Here is a 21,121-nt window from a genome sequence, read left to right on the forward strand (position 1 = left end):
CACAGAGCGCTATTCCTGGAGCACATGATGCTCCCCTCCCCAGGCCCCCATCTAATCTCATTGTCCTGAGAGCAGTGATTGAAGAGATGCCAGAAGCTCATCTCCTACAACGCATGCTTTTGGGCGTTAGAATTCATCACACTGGCTCCCCATTTCCCAGATATCAAAAAGCATTTTTCGAATACGAGGACACATTATCCTCTTCTATTTTTTTTTCTAACTTCATTGTACAAACTCATCAGTGATCTTAATCCCTCTGTTTCTTTAAGTATTTCCTTTTAAACACATCTAGTAATAACTCTCTCCCAGGAATATTGGCGTCTAATTAATACTTGTTTGTCAGAAGTTTAGGATCTTCCGCTGGAAAGGGGATTGCGGACACATGCGGTATTATCTTGGAGAGCCCTGCGTCTTGCTTCATTGAATGGAGCTAGTGTCTGTGTGTAATCACATAAGCACACTGCTAGAGGCTTACGCTGTAATTAATGAAACCCATGCAGGCTGAATGAAGTGGTCAGTCTATTATTTTGAGATTGAATAATTAAGTCTGAAGAGCTTCAGAGTTTTCTCAAGTAACTTGTGTTTTCAGATGACTATTGACATTTTGGCTCTCAGTTTTGCTTTACCGTGTCAGTTAGCTTTGTGTCGATTTAATTCATGTCATGCAGATTTCATTATCATATAAAAATGTTGCATTTTTACAAGTTTGTATTTTAAAGAGTAGAATGAAGGCCTCCCTAAGAAACAAAACTAAACAAGCTCAACATAAGAAAACAGCAAGGGGAATGACATGCATTTTACTAAGGGCCTGTTCTGTGTCAGGCGCTATATGGACACCGTACGTATGTGCCCTCATTTAATTTCTGCCCAACCACGCAGTGAAGTTCCTATAACCCCCTTTTTATGGATGAGGAAACAGGCACGGGGAGGTAAAATAATTCATTGAAGGTCACAAGTGAGCAAGTGGCAGGGCTAGTATCTGAACCCCAGTCTCTCTGATTTTGAAACTCAAGCTTTTTCCATGGGTAGCAGAGGCCTGTGTCTATGCAGCAGGCCAGACGGTGTTACGCAGGGCCTTGGTGACACGTACCTTCAGGGTCTTGTTGTGTCTCTGCAGCTCCCGACACAGACTCTCCAGTTTGCTTCGAGCGAGGATAGCTCTGCTGTGTTCACTTTGTAACTGGTCCTTTTCCTTTTGGATTTGTGCCTGTTTCTTTTGCAGGAGCTTTAAAGTCTTTTGCTCAGTGCGATGTTCATCCAGCTAGAAAGGGGTGTGGGAATGCAAAAGAAAAGGGCAAGAATCTCTTTTAAGTTGATAAAAAAGGAGCAAAAGAGGAGATGCCTCAAGATCACTCTGGTTGTTTGGAAATATTTTCTTTGTTTTTAATCACCGTCCCTCTGCAATCAAATGATCCTCACCAATGGTACCTTTGTAGTACTTGTGGATATTGTTTTCCCAGCTTAACATTCGCAAGTTTTTCCTTATCATCACTATTATTATTGACCTCTTCTTACTTCTATCTTCTTTTTCATTGTCTAGTGTTAGCTTTCTTGAGTCTCTCTAATGATGCCAGTCAGTATTAGAAAGGCATGTCTCAGAATCTGTAAACTGCCAGAAGTCATACTAATTAATGCCCAGCATTGGGGCAGTGGTCAATGGTGTGTCTACTTGGTTTACTTTTAGTTTTCAATACTTTCTCAAAATAAGCTTATAGAAACTATTTTAAAGAGTAGGAAAGAAAAAAAGCAGCCTCCTGGTAAAAGGAAGATGACGTTTGTGGGTTGTGATAAAGGGGGAGAAGAAAAGGCACCCCTTGACTATGTAAGCATTGACGATTTGCCACCAAATTTTCACAAATAGCCACCGCACAACTTAGCATGATGACTAGTATCTGTAACGTGCCCTGCTCTCTGCCCATCCACACACCCCTCGTGCTTATGCTGAATGAGTCATGACAGTTGTTTCTGCTGAGCATGATGGGGCCTCCCTCCCCCGCTCCAGCAGCCATAACTAAGCATCAGGGATGGCGTGGAAAGTGGAGCCAGTACACCCTGGACCTTCCATCTCAGGATCCTCAAGATCTGGGTAGGGTTGCCAGATAAAACATGGGACCACTCAAAATGGAATTTCAAATAAATAAGGAATAATTTTTTTAAGTAAAGATATATCCAAATTATTGCATGGGACATACTTTCACTAAACAAATTTGTTGTTTGTTTACCTAAAATGAAAAGTTAACTGACTATTCTGTATTTTTATTTGATAAATTTGGCAACACTTTTTTAATCCTTATCCAAGGATATATTTTTTATTGAGTTTAGAGAGAGAGGAAGGGAGAAAGAGAGAGAGAATAAAGAACATCGAAGTGAGAATCATTGATTGGTTACCTCATCTATGTGCCCAACTAGGGATGGAACTCGAAACTTAGGTATGTGCCCTGACAGGAATCAAACCCACAACCTTTTGGTTGTATGGGATGATGCTACAACTTACTAAGCCAAATTGCCAGGGAACATTTTTATGGAATTCTATTTGGGTTGGGGCAGTTTGAGTATCAACCTTCAGCAGCCCTCAGAGATTAGCACACTCTAGGAGAGTGGATCTCAGATTGACATTCAGTGTGACCACAAGCAAGTGCAGTCCTTTGTCCAGAGCCATGTCCTCTGCTGGACTCAGTCTGATCACCTGAATCATGGTGGTTATGGTGGTTAAGCCAGGTACGTACTTGTCGTAATAAAGACCTTGTTGCCTAAGGAAGAGGGAAAGCTCTGGGAAGCCCCTCTATGCTTTAGGACCTAGGTGTTCCTGGTGCTTCACAGAGCCCAAGGCCGATGGATACACACACGACATGAGTCCTGATATGTATCTCAGTTACCCTATCTTGAAGAAACCTTTGTTTTTTCTGAGCTAGATGAACAGGACTGTCACACTTTCTTCAGTTCACAAATTGTTTCACTATTACCACACTGAAATGATCATGATACACCCTTGTCACATTTAGGTGGGGATAGTTATATATGATATTTTATCTTCATACTTATGGGAAATATTTAATTATTAGTGAGAATTAACATCAGAAAAAACTAGGCCCATATTACTATAAATATTGATATCCTTCTTGAATTTCAATTGGAAAAATCAATTATATTTTATTATATATTTTTCACGCTCACCTCCTGTTCATAGGATATATAAGGTCCTTTCAATTTGCATATGTTTATTAGATAGGGGTGAAACTTCTTATACTTATGTTTAGCCTGGAAATGATCTATTGTCCTTTCTTGAAATTTATATATTGTTGTTGTTACTGCCTTTGTGCTTTAGACTGTACCCTTTGAATATTAAACCATATATCAGCATTTCTCAGCCCTAGCACTATTGATCTTTTGGGCCAGACAATTTTTGGTTTTGGGGGTTGTCCTGTGCACTGTTTAACAGCATTCCTGACCCCTACTCACCAGATGCTGGTAGCACACCCCTAACCCCCGATTGTGACATCCAAAATATCTCCAGACAGATATTTCCTATTGTCCCATGGTGGGCGAAACTGCCCCCTCCGGGGGAACCTGCCCTATGTGGTTGATCTGAGTGTCAGGAGGAGGATACCGTACATGTGTTTCATAAGTTGGAAGAGATAATCTGTGCTTGCTCATCAACCATTTAATGTTGTAGTTTATACAAGATCACACACATCTGAAATTTAGCTAGGTCAGTCTTGCTTTGCTTTAAATAAAAACCCTTAACTCTCTGATAATTTTTTTATTTTAGAGTGTGGCTTATTTTGTATAATTAGTTCAGATTTATGTGAATGCATATGAAGTGACTTGATTAATGAAAACAAACATATTGCAACTGAGTCAACTTCAGTCCCTTGCTGGCTTTGTGGTTTAACAATGCACTTAGACATAGTTCTATACACTTGTAACAGGCATATAGGATTTTTATCTGAAAGTTCTCTTGTTCTCTCTTTTGTGTTATTAAATTAAAAAAGTAAAATTGGTGCCAAGAACTAAATCACAATAGTATTAGCAAAGTTGTTGTAACTACATTAATATTGAGGAAATTTGCAAAGAATATTTCTCCTAGCTCATTTCTTAATTTAGTCATGAGGTGTTCTTATTTATTAATGAACTTATCCTCATTTATAAGTGAATACCATAGTAGATACTATTATAAAACTCCAAATCTGTAAGGATGAGTGAGCTGAAGTGGCACTCTGATTCACAGCTTTGAATTTGATGATTTATTCTATGCTATCACTTATATATCAGACACTTTCTGTATTAATATTCAAACCAGTGAGCAGGAAAATAGGTTTTAGTCTCCAAGTAAAAGATTAAAATTTCTCATAATTTTTTCTTTTTGAAAAGTAAAGTTAATGGTTTTTGGGGGTCAGTTTTCTCCTGTGTTTTCTAGAATGCTCTTTGGGGTTTTAACGTTTATTAAACATGATCCAAATGTCAAGGTACAGTAAGTAAGGCTTGAACTGAGGAGGCTCTCTGAAAGAGTAACCTCCGTGGGGATGACTGCTTGGCTAGATGGTGAGCAGATGCTGGGAGTTCCCTGAGACCAAGGTGAGCAGCCCTGGCTTATGAAGAAAATATTGGGCCGAATGGAGAAGTAATTCTTCTTCAGTGTGCTGCTGTGGGGCTACAGTACCATGAATGGCTTCCTGTGTGAGTCTGGAATGCCACACAGTCCAGTCAAGTACGGAGCATGGTGCTAGAAACTAAACATGGCGTTGGTATGAATAGCTACATTGAAGGGGCAAAGGAAAAATGATGTGGAAAATATTGAAAAGAGCAGGATGGACAGATGAGAATGGGAGGCATATTTTTTGGAAAAATAATTTTTGACACTTAACTTTTTTATGGTATTGAAATTGTTCATAGGTGGTTAATAGCCAATGTCAAATAAGTTGCAATAAAATTGATACACTGATAGTTACTTTATAAATTTCTACCATTCTTTTTGGAAAGAAATATGGCCATAAGCACACAAAAACAAGACATTCATACTGTTTGATTTAGTGATCCCAATTCTGGAACTTTTTCCTAATATAAAAAAGAGAGAGCAGGAACAAATCGAATGTGTGATAATGTTCACTGCAGCAAACACTGGAAAGAATTTTAAATGTCCCAAAATTAAAGAACCAGTAGGTATATCCACTTTATGGGAAATGACAATGCTTTTACAAAATATAATTATGAAGAGTATAAACTATATGAGAAAATATATGCCATATGAGCCAAAATACCAGATTCCAAATTACAGTTGACCCTTGAAAAACATGGGTTTGAATTACATGGGTCCACTAATACATGGAATTTTTTCAATAAATACGTATAGTATTGTAAATGTGTATTTTACTGATTTGAGAGAGAGAGAGAGGAACATAGATTTGTTATTTCGCTTATTTATGCATTCACTGATTACTTCTTGTATGTGCCCTGACGGGGGATTGAATCTAAAACCTTGATGTATCAGCATGATGCTCTAACCAACTGAGCTACCAGGCCAGGGAATTGTATTTTTCTTGTCCTTATGATTTTTAAATAATGTTTTCTTTTCTTATTCTTTTTAAGAATTCAGTATATAATACATATAACATACAAAAATGTGTGCTAATTGACTGTTATCAGTAAGGCTCTGGTCAACAGTAGGCTATTAGCAGATAAGATTTTGGGGAATCTAAGGTTATACTCAGATATTTTATTATGCAGGGGGTCGGTGCCCTAACCCTCATGTTGTTCTAGGGTCAACTGTGTATTACCTCATGATAGTAGTTCTAATAAAAGGTATCTCTGCATATATAGCAGAACTGGAAAGGAAGATGTATAAATCAAAGTTTGTTTTTTTAATATGGGATTAGAGATATTTTTACTTGAATTATGTATTCAGCATTTTTCTTATATCGTAATGATATAGGTTATATAATGAAAAATAATTAAAAAGCATTGTTGGCAGAGTTAGGCAATAAGCTAGTCTCTCAGGATTTCAGAAGTTCTGTGAGTCTACTGCAAATCCCTGACTCATAACTGGGATTACAGGACTAAAGTTAGAGTGAAAGGGAAAGAAAACAGGTCACTCAAATTCTACTCCATCAGGTACCTAAGGGGTTTGTGGGCCTGAAGCTCATTCAGTTCTGGACTTCCTCTTGTTAAAACCAAAACCCAAAATACATAATTAAGAAAAGAGAAGTATGTCCAGGGCCTCAGAGGGGCCCCTGCACGTGAGAGGCCCTGACTCATAGCTGCTTTGGCTGCCCGGTGAGTCTGCCCTTGGGAGCAAGGCAACCTGCTGCCCTGAGGAATTGTTCTGCTGTGTGAGTTTCATTCTGTCACCACTTCGCTAACAGAGATAAGTAAGTTAAATATTTTTTAAAGACAACAAGCAAAAGTGAGAGAGAAGCACATTGCCTTGCTTCACTTTAGAGAGTGCCACCTCTCAGCTGTGGGCTTTGCACACCCCAGTGTAGTACACAGGCTGCTGATGTCACTCCTTCAGCAAGTTTGAGGAGGCGGGTTCATTGAAACCAGACGGCTGGCTTCACTGAATGCGCCCCCTGCCCATTGCAGGAGTACTGGAGAGGAAACAACACACATCCTGGCTTCTCTGAGGTCTGGGAGGGGCTGCCCTTCCTCCAGTAGCCTTGACTTTTTGTGAGGGAGATTGAATGGGGAGGACCTAGAACTGGGCACAATATGGTTCACATCAAACACTATGCCATGGGGCAGGGGGTGGAGGGGCGGGAAGAGGGCTGGAGAATGTAGATCAAAGAGAATAAATGAGTGAATAACTAATTAGTTAACTGAAACTAAAAAGTCATCAAGACTAAATGAGAATGTGTCACAAACTGAGGGGGTGGGATTAACTCAACCCTCTTCCTGAGGGAACCCCCTCCAAAAACCTGAGCACAGAATGGAATGAAAGTTTGCCTTTGTTTTATTGCAAAGCCAAAAAGAACTTTAAAATATCCAGAATTTTCAATTATCTATAATTTGCTGTTCCATCCCCCAAATTACACACGTACTCGAAGGTGGGGTAGACTCCAGCACTATCTTCCTTCCCCACTCGGCTGCTATTCCTTGGATTTTTTGTTTATTTTTTTCTATAGAAATTTTTGCTTTTATAAATTCTAGCTTTGGCTTATCTAAGCTAACCAGTCATGGTCGTAATGATGTACCTAAAAAACGAACAGCCCCCTTTTCTCAGCTCTAACTGAGCCTGAATCTTTCGGGTAAAAAGAGTTAATCAAAGATCTTACCAATTCAGCGTACTTCTTGAATAAAAAATCAAGCTTTTCTTCAGGGGTTTGCAACTTGTTTAGATTCTGCATTAGCAGGTTGGCTTCTTTGCCTTAAGAGAAAACAAGAACGGTGAAGGTGTTTTTAAAAGTAAGTGTTGAGCTTGAAGTCAGATGATATGGGCTAGCCAGAATCTCAGATTGTCCATTTGCTAGTTACTATCCAACTCGGACCAAGCCACTTAACCTGAGCCTCAGATATCATGTTCTTCTCCTATAAGAAAGGTAGGCGTCTTGGATGACACCCACCTTACGGAGCAAGTGAGGCTTAGTTGAGAAGTTGGTGAAAGTATGTGCTACAGCATCAGGGTCATGGGAGATTCTCAATGTAACAGTAGTTCCCAAGAATCCATTCTTGTTCCTCCCAACTCCCCATATTCTAAATGTTCAATAGAATTTTAAATATTTTGATAATATTCAAAAGAATGAAATAAACTGACTTCATGAAAGAATAGATCACCAATTGTCCACATTAATTAATTTTAAAAAAGAAAGAAAACAGTCCATCAAAATTTTTGACTACTATGAAACAGCCATCATTGAGTTGCTATAATTCCAGCCTAAAACAGAGAAACTGGACAGTTTTGTCTGTCTTTTTTTTGGTGTTGCTATTCTTTTAGCACCTTTCTCCTCTCTTTTGGGGGAATCAGATTCTCTTGTTTCTGTGCATGAGCCCACCCATGAGTTTTGGGTGGGAATAACTGATCATATTTCCTATCCAGCAGAGAGTAACATAATAGATAAAGAAAATGGACCCATGACATGCAGGGTCTTTTCCAGGCCTTTGTGTGTCTCTTTGGTTAAGGTGCAGCCTTCCTGGGCCTTCCCTTCTCCCTCCCAGGACTGAATCTCTGTTGGCAGTTTCATTTTCTGTTCCCAGTATGGGTTCATGCTACACTAAAAACTCATCTGTTCATGATTATTGGATGGTAATCCTCAGATTCTTTCCACCTCCACTCCGTTGTTCTTCCTTTTGTCTTCAGCTCAAACTGTCCAGTTTGCCTTCATGTGGTGCCCAGAAATCTTGTCTCTAAGTAGCCATTAGGAGGAGAGGGACCCCGAGGCCTACCTGTACCACTGAGTGTACATTTTCAAAAGTCCAATCTGGGTGGATCAGAGTGACAACCACTCTGTCTAATCAGAATAGGTCAAGCCCCACAGTGGAGCCCATGTTTCTCAATATAAATATGTTTAAGAATATTAACAACTAGAGGCCCGATGCACGAAATTCATGTAAGGGCCTTTGCTGCGGCCCCTGTCTGCCGCTGCCACTGCCAGGGGCTTCTACTGCCTCTGCCTTGGCCCCCACTCGCTGCAGCTTTGTCCGGAAGGAAGGACGTCCGGAAGGACGTTCCATATAATTAGCATATTATGTTTTTATTATTATAGATTTGGACAACCTTTCCTTCATGAACCAGCATTTCCTGTTTGCTGGAATTTTTGCTTTCATCCTGGATAAGAAGAGAAATCATGAAATTAGGGTTGCCAGGTTAAATACAGGACATGGAATAGAGTTGTTCTAAAGAAATTATATATCATTTATCTAAAATTAAAATTTTCCTGGCCATCCTTTGTTTTTATTTGCTAAATCTGTTAACTCGAATGGCTTCAAAGAACTTTAGGTCTAGAAAGCACTTCAAAGAGCACACAGACAACTGATTCTTAGATAAGAATCTAAGGCCCAGGAAGTCCAAAGTTACGTGATTAATACTGGCAGAGCCAAGGCCTAAATCCAAAGTTTGTCTACTTGCTCTAAATCACTTCACTCCCTTGTGGAATTTTGATGCCAGGGAAGCCAAAAGAAATAAAAAGAAACTATTTTGGGGGGGAGGGGAAAGGACCTCATTCCTAACAGCTGGTTTTGTCTATCTTTATCCAGTGAGTCAGTTCAGATTAGAGACATGGCCTAAGACAGGGGAGAAGGTGGTGTGAGAGGTGCCCCATCAGCTCTCCAATCATGGCCTGGAATAACATGCTGCCTTTAAACTGATAATCACTGCTGTTCCCCCCCTCCCCCCATGGGCTTTGAGTTATTTCTCTAGCAGCAGGGATGAGTTTGCATGGTACAGGTCAGGCCGTCCCTTCACTCTTGTCTTCAGTTTGGGAAGGTTCCCACATGAAGACTGCTGTCCTGAGTTAGTGTCATCTGTGAAAGGCAAGTCCCTGCACTGCTGATCACATCGGGCCCAGGATCCAGCACAGTGCTTGCTCCGTGACAAGTACTCATCAAATGTAGGTAATAATGGAACAAAACAAAGCCAGCCAGCGCACACTAGCGTCAAATGAATACTGTGTGACTGGCTAGAGGAAAGATAGGTCTTACCGTCACCGGTGACATTTAGTGTATGCTAGGATAACTTGCAGTGTGAGTATGGACACGTAAACCATTACATGTCTCGTTTGGGGGAGCGATAGAAACACTTGAGTGAGTCCAATGGCTCTCTTTTTTCCCCCACATTAAGTATCTTTCTCCTTTTTGTTTTAACTGTGAGAAAAGGGTTGCTTTCTTTTTTGATCATCACACTCACTGAGGTCTCTTCCCATATGCTGTTATTTTGTATAGAAGAATGACATTCAGAAACATCATCTACTCTTCAAAAGTGATTTCTCCCTTCAACAACAACAACAAAAATCCAAGAAATCAGGATCAGGCATGTGTAGAATTCATAAATTAGCAACACCAGAGAACTTATTTTTAAGCTTTCATTGATTTTGCTGGACTGGAGTGGTGTATGGGATTATCACAGAGGAGGGGAATACACAAAGAGATTTGCTCATCTTTTAAGAAAGGCTGTAATTATAGTTCCATAGAAATGGGGTCATTTGGTGGCAGTGTTGGTCACAAGAGGAAAAATTACTTTATTCAGGGTCACTTATTGGGAGGCGATGATCTGTCTTCTCCTCAATGTGTCATTCAAAAGCAACGTGACTGTGAAATTAGTCATAAAGAAAGCAAGGGACTGACCTGAAGTCCTCATTGAAGCTGGGCAAGGCATATGGTGGCACGTGGCCATTACCCTACAGAATGCTCAGTTTGGTTGAAGTCTACACAAAAGAGCCACCTGTGCCGCAAGGACAGCCATGTCACATGGCTCTGGCCATCGATGCTATTGTAGACTGCAGGAGTATTGGAATATAAAGGAATTATTTCTACGTCAAAGAAACTAAAAGCCTTAAATTAAGACAATGAGGTTAGCTACAGAAATCTGGACTGGGATTTTTCTTAAATTTTTAGCAGCATGGTAACTATTTATGCAAATTTTGGTGACAAATTGTATAGATTTAATGAGTGTTCAAAACTGCTTTTTCTCTTGTAAAATTATCTTTTAGAACTTTGGTGCTAAAATTTGGTCATGAATACACATGTGCACCTATCTTCTCTCTGATTCCCAAAAGTGGTGGAAGAAGCTTAAAGCAAGAAAAAAAACCACTGTGAATGTTCTTTTCAATTGTTAGACCCAGAATATTTCAATGTTAACTTTGTTTTCCCTCCAACATAATTTAAAGATAATGAGTGTAATACAAATAATTCCTGAACACCTATAGATATCTTTTAAGGGAAATAGTATGTATCGATGTATGTAGACAGGAAGGATAGTATAATTAAATTCACACTGGACTCGGGTTGGGTGACGTGGGTTCTAGAACTGACTGCATAGTTCACCAACTAGTTGAGTGACCTTTTTGCAGACTCTTAAACTTTCTGTGCCCCATTTTTCTTGCCTATAAAATTAGTGAGTTGACTAAATGGATTCTGAGTTCAGCCTCTAAAATTTGATGATTGCATGACTGAAATAGCTTTAACTATTTTTAGCTTGATACAGATAACAACAACAAAAAATAACATTGTTTGGTTGACATATCTGTTTACCTCAAATGTTCTGGTCCACTCTTAAAACTTATAAAGATTCTCTTACCCACTCACTGTTACCTCATTTAGTCACGGTTTTGGTTTGCTTTGCTTGTTTTTACTAATTACATCAGTTTTGAAAATACCATCTTCCCTGTGTTTTCTAGTTACATTGTTTTCCATTCAGCTGACATTTTATTTCTCTTGTATTTTAGTGACCTTATTATATGTAATTGGAATTTTGGCTTCTCATTTGGAGAGTGGTTTTGGACTTCTTATTAGTTCTGTTAATATGTTTAAACTACTAGCAATTCCTTGGTTATAACTATAAAGAAAAACTTCTTAAAAAGAAAAAAATATTCTAAGTCTAGTAATGAGGAAATTATTCTAGGAAAAATAAAATAAAGCTAACCTTATAATAAAAAAGAAACATATTAGAAAGAACAGTAAGAAATGAATACATCCTTTCTCACCTCAGTTCAAGTTTAGAAGAGAGTGCTGATTCTTTTGCTTGAGAGATACTTTTTTCTCTTCTTCCACCTACTTCTCTAGACCCTCCTCTCCTTTCAGGATCTGGCCTAAGTTTTAGCTTCCCTGTGAATCTACTGTGAACCTTTCAGTCTCTGCTGATTCTTCTTCCCCATGAATTCATCTGGTCTCCTACCATCTCTTCCAGAAAACTGAGAATTTGTTTCAAAGCAGCAGTTTGTTTCCCTCTCACAGTGAAACTAGAAATCAAGCTAAAATGGATGAAACAGATCATCAGGGAAAGGGGCCGTTCTAAGGCAAAGTAAGTAAATGGCTGAAGACACTTTAGAAAAGCAATGTTTTCATCAAGGTGCCCTTCAGAAAGTAGAACTGAAACTCACCTGTAACTAAAAGATGAAACACATTAAGTGAGCTAAGTGAATGCTCCTCAACCAATATACGGACTTTTTATTTTTATGTATATTTGGTTCTGCAATATTAGTAACTTCAGAGCTTCCCCTTGCTTTCATTATGAGTAATCTCACAATCACATCAATTAGTTGAATAACCTCCCTCCCCTCCCTTCCCTTCCAGTCTTTAAAACTATCTAGGCTTCAATTTCCTTGTCTATAAAATCAGTGGGTTGACTAGATGGAATCTGAACTCAGAATGGACCTGCAGATCAGCTCTATTTTTCTCTTGGGCTTATGCTTCAAACTGATTCCTATACGATCAGTTATCAACCTAAATACCAGAAGGTATATTATATTTTATCATTGTTTTGTGCTTGTTACTATGTGGTGCTTGTGCAGCCCATGTATTGTTAACAGAGAAATGATTAATAAGACACTTGTGAGCCTGGAGGATGGTGTGAGGGAAGCAAGGGGGATACTTTAGATGGTAACAAGCTATGTCATGGTGCTCTCTAATGTGGAATCTTTTTGGTTTTTGTTTATTGTTTTTAGTTCAGATGCCAAGGAAAAAGTGCCTCTAAAAACTAAGGAAGTTTTTGCCCTGGCCGGTTTGGCTCAGTGGATAGAGCGTCGGCCTGCTGACTGAAAGGTCCCAGGTTCGATTCCAGCCAAGGGCACATGCTGGGGTTGTGGGCTCGATCCCCAGTAGGGGGCGGGCAGGAGGCAGCCGATCAGTGATTCTCTCTTATCATTGATGTTTTTCTCTCTCTCTCTCTCCACCTCTCCCTTCCTCTCTGAAATCAATAAAGAAATATATATTTAAAAAATATATTAAAAAAAAAACCAAAAAACTAAGGAGGTTTTAAAATGTTCCCCCAACTGCTCTAGTGTATAGGGTGTTGACTGTGGGAGGATATGCAGCCTCTATAGGACAAATAAGTCCTGAGTGCTTGGGTTGTAGAGACATGTACAAATGTTCCATGAAAGAAGGGTATTGTGGTCCAATATGTTTAGGAAATGTTGTAAACTATGCCCATCACTGTTGGAGATTTTCATTGTTGTATGCTATATTAAAGGTCAGAGAATTCTGGCAGTTAGGGAAATTTTAACTTGGTCTGAAATTATCAATATCCCAAAATTGGAAGGTTTTGGGTTAGAGAGTCAGAACATTTCAGAACCTTAAAAATACCAATAAAGCAAATATTGCTTGATAAACATGTAATAATTAAAAACTCATCTTTGATCAAGTACATAAATGAAGTCTAAGCATATATCTTCAGGTATGGGTAGAATCCTATCTAATAAAGAGGGAATATACTAATTGGCCCTCACGCCATCACAAAGATGGCGGTTCCCACAGCCAATAAAGAGGGAATATGCTAATTGACTGCCCACCCTCAAAGATGGCAGTGCCCACAGCCAATAAGGAGGGAATATGCTAATTGACTGCCCACCCTCAAAGATGGCAGTGCCCACAGCCAATAAAGAGGGAATATGCTAATTGACTGCCCCGCCCTCAAAGATGGCGGTGCCCAGTCCCCTCAGCCCCGCCAGGGCAGCAGGCACACGGCAAGGCTGGGCCCACCCCCAGGCAGGTCCGGCAGCTCTGTGTGCCTGCCTCTGGAGTCCCCCAGTCCCCTCAGCCCTCCAGCTGCCCAGAGCCAGCCCAAGGCGCAGGCAAGCCTCGGATGGTGGCTGCCCAGCCGCCCAGGGCTTCCTGAGGCTCAGATAACCAGGGCTGGCCGAGGCTTGTGCTGCTGGCAGTGGCAGCAGCAGAGGTGTGATGGGGCATCGCCTTCCCCTGATTGCCTTGTCACCTCCCGCCTCTGAGGGCTCCTGGACTGTGAGAGGGGGCAGGCCAGGTTGAGGGACCCCCCTCCAGTGCATGAATTTTTATGCACCAGGCCTCTAGTCCTATATAATAAAGGCCCAGCGGCCAAATGGTGGAACAACCAGAATGACCGGTCAGCCAGTTGCTATGATGCGCACTAACCACCAGGGGGCAGACGCTCAACACAGGAGCTGCCCCTTGGTGGTCAGTGTGCTACCACAGTGGGAGCGCCACTTGGCTGACTGGGATGAGTGGCTGCTCCCACTGCGAACCCCGGGACGATGGGCAGGAACCCAGGCTGCGATCATTGCCTCCTTGTCCCAGGCTCTTGCTCCTCACTTCCTGCCACCTCCTCCGGACGCCTACAGGTCACGCAGTGCTGCTGCCGGGCTTACAGAGCTGACCCCAGAGGCTGGGAGGCAGGTTCATGGCCACCATGGCCTGAGGCCTACTCCGCCACCTCTCAGTGCTATTGTCCCTGGGCCCAGCCCCAACTGGATCCCATGGAGTGGTGAGTGCTCCAGCTCCATGGAAGATGCCAAATCAGGAAGCAGCCGCTTAGAGGGTGGTCCACAGTCGCGCAGCTGACAGGGATGAGTGGTCCTCCCACAGCGGGCTGATCCCCGCAGGCCATGGCCCCCCCCAGTGCACGAATCCCATGCGCCAGGCCTCTAGTGATTTAATAAAATTCCCCAAAGAGCTAGATAGGTTTTCAAAGAGGACCACAGCTGGCACTTTATATTTCCCCAGAAGGTGGAGGAAGCACTTTCAGAAGCATCAGAACCATTGCTTCCACAATCCACTTGTGTCAAAATTACCCAGGGTGCCTTGGACCTACCATTTCGGAATCTCTGTGTTAAGGAGCGGCATTTTTGACAAATTCTTTATTTGATTCTAATGCACAGTTAAGTTGAAAAACCATTGATCTATCAGGGGTCCTCAAACTACGGCCCGTGGGCCACATGCGGCCCGCCGAGGACATTTATCCGGCCCGCCGGGTGCCGCTGCCTGTCTTGCTTAGCAGCCGACGCGTCCCGGGCCCACAGTGTGCATAGGAATTTGTTCATAGTTTTTTTTTAAACTATAGTCTGGCCCTCCAACGGTCTGAGGGACAGTGAACTGGCCTCTGTTTAAAAAGTTTGAGGACCCCTGAATGATATGCAGTGCCATTTAATTGATAAACAGCCAAGAAGCCTATTAAAATCACTTGCAGGCAACTAAAATAATATTTAAAATAGTGGTTACTGCATATTTAGATTAGCCTAAAACGTTGTTTTAACTCATATTGTAGTTGAAATAGTACAATGATTGGAAGAATATTCTGATGGTGTTCAGAGGAATAGCATGGAAGGGTCAGCAGCTTGGACGCATGTAATTAGAGTGGACCCACCTGGGCACTCTGATTCACAAACATTGGTTCTGATCAAACACATTCAATTGAAATTTGGTAACTTGTGCATAGTGGCAGAATTAGAGTTGTAGAATATTTTCTCTTAATTTTTAAAATTATTTGGTAATTACAAGGCTAATACAGATTTTGAAATAATTCATGAACAGAATATAAACCAAAATTGGCCATCTTTAACTTTACTCCTACTTTCTTCATATCATCCCCTCAGTACAACACATACAAATTCCTATGTAGAGGTAGTTTTAGAGTGAGAAAGCAAAATAACTTTTCTGGTTAGAAACACTTTAAACCATTCCCTCTGCATGTGATTTTTCTCTTGTCTTATGGGAAGTTTAACAATGACTAATGCAAAGAGACTTTTTTTGAGATGTCCTGGGTAGAGAAGGAAAAAATAGCTCTGTAACACACGGCAATTTTATTCTCCTTCCCAAAGTTCTCAAATACTAGAGAATTTGCACATTGGAACTTGGTATTATCTGGGTTAATCTTTTGCTGGATGGGTCAAGTATGCTATTTGAATGTGTCTTTTAGCCCTTTTTGAAAGCATTGCCAGCAATGGGCTTTAAGCATCACAGTGATGTCCTATGCCAGCACAGACATACTTTTGGGTTGACAGATAATCTGTTACTGGAGTCTGAATTGAGTTCTAGCTACAACAGCTCACAACCTTTCAGTCTGCCACATTGTCTTTCAGAAATGAATAAGATGTGATCACTGCCTTTGATACATTCTCCATCCAGCTTGGGAGGCAGCTATATAAACAAATGATTGCTGCAGAAAATTTAATAATGAACTAAGGAACGTGATGCTAACTCTACCTGGGCATGTCAGGAAACGAATCACATAGTAGGTGGCATTTATAGTGAGTGTTTCAGTAAAATTCACCAAGGAGGACAAGCAGAGGAACATTCATATGCAAAGTAACATGCTTTCATCCCTAGCTAAAGCATTAATTCTCTCACCCTTCTTTCACAACCATTTTTGATGTTACCAATCCCTCATGGCTCTCCTAACAATTTTCCTGCACCTGCTCTAGCACTTACCCTGTGTAATATAATTAGTTTACATGTTTTTTTTTCCTCTTCATACCTAGAGCTCCTTGACTAAAAGGCCGTGACAATTTAATTATCTTTGTGCACTTAAGCACAGTATCTCATAAAGTGGAAACATTAATAAGTATTTGCTGAACCAATGAAATAATGAGAGTAAAATATTTTCTGAAGTTGTTGACATTCTGAAATTGACACATTTCTGAAGAGCTTTGTTAAATAAAAAATATTTTATACAGTAATGGGATATATTACTAAGTGATCTGACAATCATTTTGTATGTACAAATCCCAACATTTATATTTTGTTTAAATCCAAATTCCACTTGCTTTGATTTAAACAACTTCCATTTATTCATCCATTCATCCTTACAACAAATATTTATTGACCACCTAGCATGTGCTATCCATTGTCCTGGACCCTAGGCCTCTGATGATGTGCAAATACGTACACAATCCCTGTTCTACCCTTGAAAAAGGAGCTAGTGGGGAAGATGCCCATTAATGAAATAATCACAGAATAAATGTACACGCTTAAATGCTGATATATGCTAGGAAGGAAAGATACATAGTCAGAAAAAAGTAAGACTTCACCTGCAGTTCAGCTAAGAAAATGCCGTTTGAGTTGTAAGCCAAATGATGAGGTAAGTATCCTAATGACTGAACTGGGGAATGGGGACCCATTTCTAGGTAGAAATATAGGATGTAGGCAGGCCCTGTGGCAGGTTTAAAAAATTGCAAGAGCAGATCAGAATGACTAGTTATTAGGCAGCTGTAGAAGTGGTGATGATAGGGACAGAGTGTTCAGGAAGGGGATGTTGTGGGGTAGAGCAATGTGAGATAAAGCTGGAAAAAAATGGTTTGGGTTAGACCATTAGGGCTGAAAGGCTATGTTAAGAATTTTGCTCTTTGTTCTAAGAATTAAATCATTAAGGACAGAGGGGAGGTGGGTAACATGTTGAAAGTTCACTTTAGCTCTTTTGAGGGAAAGCAGCTGGACGCAAGTACAGCAAGAGAAGTGTAGGGAAACCCTGTAGTAATTCAGATTTGAGATGGTCTTTTAGTAAAGGTTTGAGGAAGTGCCCTTTTGGAAATAATTCAAAGAAAAAGCATAATATAGAACGTGACTACTTGCCTAATCCTTTTAGGATTTTCTTTTCCAATTTTTGCTCTTTATTGCTGGCAGGCTCTTTGACTGCAGGTGGCTCTCCAGAAGCCACAGGTTCTCTCTCGGTCTCTTCAGTGGCTTCCTCACAGTCCCTGTCCCCGTTGTCAGCTGGTTCTGTGTTCTCAGGCTGCTCCTTGGCCTTGGTAGAGGTCTCTTTCCCTGCTGTGCAGGCAGCAGACCCATACGTGTTAATGATGTCTTCCAGTTGTCTATTCAACTCTTCAGAGATGTCATGAGTCCCTGTTTCAGGCTTCATGTCTGCCTCCCTCAATGGTGCTTGGAGTGGGGTTGAGGAATCCTGATCACCTGGCTTCCCCAGACCATTTTGACTGGGTAATGATGAACTGCCCCCTGGAGATGCTGACTGGGGTTCTCCTGAGAGCTGTACAGAGTGATTGGCCTCCATACGGGAGTGGTACCTAGTGGCAAGCACAGTCAGGTTTAATGTAGCGAATCCAGTTGCATGTAAATGATAAGGACATCCCCAAATGAGCACCTACTAATTACAGTTTCTAACATAGAATGAATGTACTTTCTCAAACCATAAATATTTCGATTAGGTAGGTAGGAACAGTGGGAAGCTATTTTTCCAAATCGAGTCATACTATTAGCATATTTTTGGTTTTGGTCTTTAAAGTCCAGTAGCATCTCCTATTATTGGCATTAACAGAGTAACTCAAGATATTATTTTTCATGGCCATATTTGTTATTTTGCTTAGAATAATCAATATGTGTTATCATTATCTTAAATAATTCTATGTAGACTTAAAATTATTAGGAATACTTGGATATATACATTTAAAATAAGTACTTTTAAATGGTGTTACTTTTTCAAGAGCCACTGAACTTACTAAAAACCTTCATAATAATAATAATGGTTCTTGACTCTATTAATGAAGATTTGTTTGATATGAGTACATTAATATAAATCATTATACTGGATACAGAACATACTTTCTTGCTTTTCTGGTATTTTCCTTTGCCCAGATGAGCAACACATAATTACCAAAGATGAAAACACTTTTTTTTGAGGTTCAAACTAGTATCATTTTGTGAATAAGACAGAAAATGAGAAAAGGTATAAATTAACAAACAAACTGGTATGGAAACATGGTGATGCTAATAATAATAATTCTTTGAATTCCTATAATATTTTGTTCTAATATAAAAATTGACTATCTTATAGAAAAAAAGAAGAGAGTACAACATTCTCAGTCAAGAAGCGTTAGGGTAACTTAATTTTTAAGAAATATCAATCTTTAATGAACAGGGAGGGAATGAACTAGAGAAATAATCAAGATATAATATGGGCTCTTTGGAAATAGGGGGTAAGGAATGAGCTGAGTCAAGGATTCCAGGGTTTCTGGCTATTACCAATCTGGGCTTGCAATAGATTTGGCTTAAGCCTTTAAGTTATGGTGCATTTTATTTATAAAAGATAGTTTATGGTGATGCAGCTAATTAGCAGGATAAAAATATGACGGGATCCCCATAATGCACAGGTTTTGCTGTGGTGGTGGCATGAAGCAAAAACAGAAACATACTGCTCTACACACTGCACGGCTTCCTGCTCCCTTTCTCGGTGCAGTGATGTCAAATGCTCAAACACCAACAAGAACGGAAAATTCAGCGCACAGACATCGCCACCCACTTGTGGCCCTCACTGAGTACTCGTTAACTTGGAAGGAAGTACTTTTTTTCTCTCACCCATTTTATTCTATTTTTTATTGAATTTATTGGGGTGACATTGGTCAATAAAATTATAGATTTCAGGTATATAATTCTATAACACATCATCTGTCTATCATATTATGTGTTCACTATCCCAAGTTAAGTATCCATCCATCTCCATTTATCCTCTTCTACCTCCTCCACCCCTTTCTCTCTGGTAATTGCTATACTGTTGTCTGTGTCTATGAGGGTGTTTTTTTTGTTTTTTTCTTAATCTTTTCACCTTCTTCACCCAGCCCCGAAATCCCCACTCACCCATTCTAATCCACCAAATTTATTATCTAATGATACAGTAAACAGTTTCATTCTCTTCATCACTGAAATTACTTTATCCCAACCCCTACTTGTTGGGCACACTCATCTATATATAACTATGCCTCCCCTGAACTTGGAGAAAGACGGGTAGCACCTGCTGTCCAGCCAGGAGCTATTTTAAGCTCTTCTAAAAGGAGCCATGGCATTTAGTGCTTTATCCTTGAAAATCAAGGGAAGAGAGTACTTTTAATACAAATTGAAAACAGTAAACATTTACTGGCTTAAATCCATATGCAGGTTTTAAAGTGTTAGGAAGGCTTTTTAGGATGTAATAAAATCTAGAGTAAACCAAACTTCAAAGCAATGAATTTAAAACTGACTTTCTCTACGAGTTTTAGTGTGGTTAGTATACATGCAAGTGTTTTGTTTGGACTAGTTTTATTCTTCATTCACTAGAGGCCATCATCATTGATGTTTTTATTTTAATCCCATGAGTACTTTTTAAACTCCTGTACCATATTTACTTTAAAACGGAATAACTTAGTCATTGTAAACCACAGAACAACTCAATTCCTAAAAGTAGCCTCAAGATAAATTTATAAGGGGGATGGAAACAAGGTCAAAGAGCTGTTACTTTTCAATCATCTCTTTCTAGATTAATTAATTTTACAGCAGAACATTTGTAAATTTTAGCTTCTATAAACTTCATTGCCTGCTTTTTCCTCCTCTGGGAGAGAATGTTTCACTTGTACTAGCAGTCCCAGCAGATCATTGCACACACATCCTTTCCTGAGCAACACATTTTAATTATAAATAAAACAATGGAAAGTTCTTCTACAGTTCACTGGCAATCTGCAAGTCTCAAACACCACAAACCACACCCCACGTCTTCTCAGACTGCTTGGGTGGGGGGAGTGTTTGTCATACTTACCCAAAGGCAAGGAGCTAAGCAGAAAGAGGAAAGGAGAGGCAAAGAGGCAGCAAAAAGCCAGTCAGAACAGCAGTGAGAGCAGGAGACAGGCAGGCGGCTGGGTTCTTGCAAGGGAGAGAGAAACCAAACACACACACACACACACACACACACACACACACACACACACACACACACACAGGAGGCAGCAACGGGGGGGGGGGGGGGGGGGAGAGGGGAAAGGAACACCGTATGACATAGCAAGAGAGAAAAAGACCTAAGCTTTGGTAGCTGTCTCTTGGGCAGACGTCTTAGAAAGGAGACACAGCTGGTAGATCTTATCCGATTCTGTTTTATCCTTTAAACAGTTTAAACTCTCAGCATATAGCCCTTTTGCTAGCACACTTTTTCACCATTGTTCTTCTGGGCAGAGATCACTTTTTCTTATTTCTTGGTTTATTTCCAGTGTGGTCTATGAATCATCTCCTTTTTTTTCTCTTCTTATGCTAGCCTGATTGGGATCAGGTTTCTTATAGGAATCATGGAAAAAGAGACAATGCATAACAAAAAGGAGGTGGTACAACTACTTTAATTCTGATGTCATTGTTTGGTTTGTTTGAAAAATATGAAAATAAAATTTAGAGGGCTATCTTGGCAGTGGGTTTGCACGGGTGGGCAAACTTTTTGTCTCGAGGGCCACAATGGGTTCTTAAACTGGACCGGAGGGCC

At 40.2% G+C, this 21,121-nt stretch overlaps 1 protein-coding gene across 3 annotated transcripts in view; it reads right to left on the reverse strand.

Moving 5' to 3' along the window:
* Positions 1 to 20,597, reverse strand: part of TXLNB (taxilin beta) — a 71,256-nt gene extending 50,659 nt beyond the window's left edge. For all 3 annotated transcript variants that reach the window (XM_080666742.1, XM_080666741.1, XM_080666740.1), the window contains exons 1-4: positions 20,414 to 20,597; positions 17,464 to 17,915; positions 7,269 to 7,360; positions 1,091 to 1,261 (exon numbers count right to left, since the gene is read on the reverse strand). In XM_080666742.1, the coding sequence (XP_080522868.1) occupies positions 1,091 to 1,261; positions 7,269 to 7,360; positions 17,464 to 17,902 (702 nt within the window). In that variant the 5' untranslated portion in view covers positions 17,903 to 17,915; positions 20,414 to 20,597. The remainder of the gene's footprint in view (positions 1 to 1,090; positions 1,262 to 7,268; positions 7,361 to 17,463; positions 17,916 to 20,413) is intronic.
* Between the last annotated feature and the right edge of the window lie 524 nt (positions 20,598 to 21,121).

This window comes from Plecotus auritus (assembly GCF_963455305.1).
Source record: "Plecotus auritus genome assembly, chromosome: 4".
Taxonomy (NCBI): domain Eukaryota; kingdom Metazoa; phylum Chordata; class Mammalia; order Chiroptera; family Vespertilionidae; genus Plecotus; species Plecotus auritus.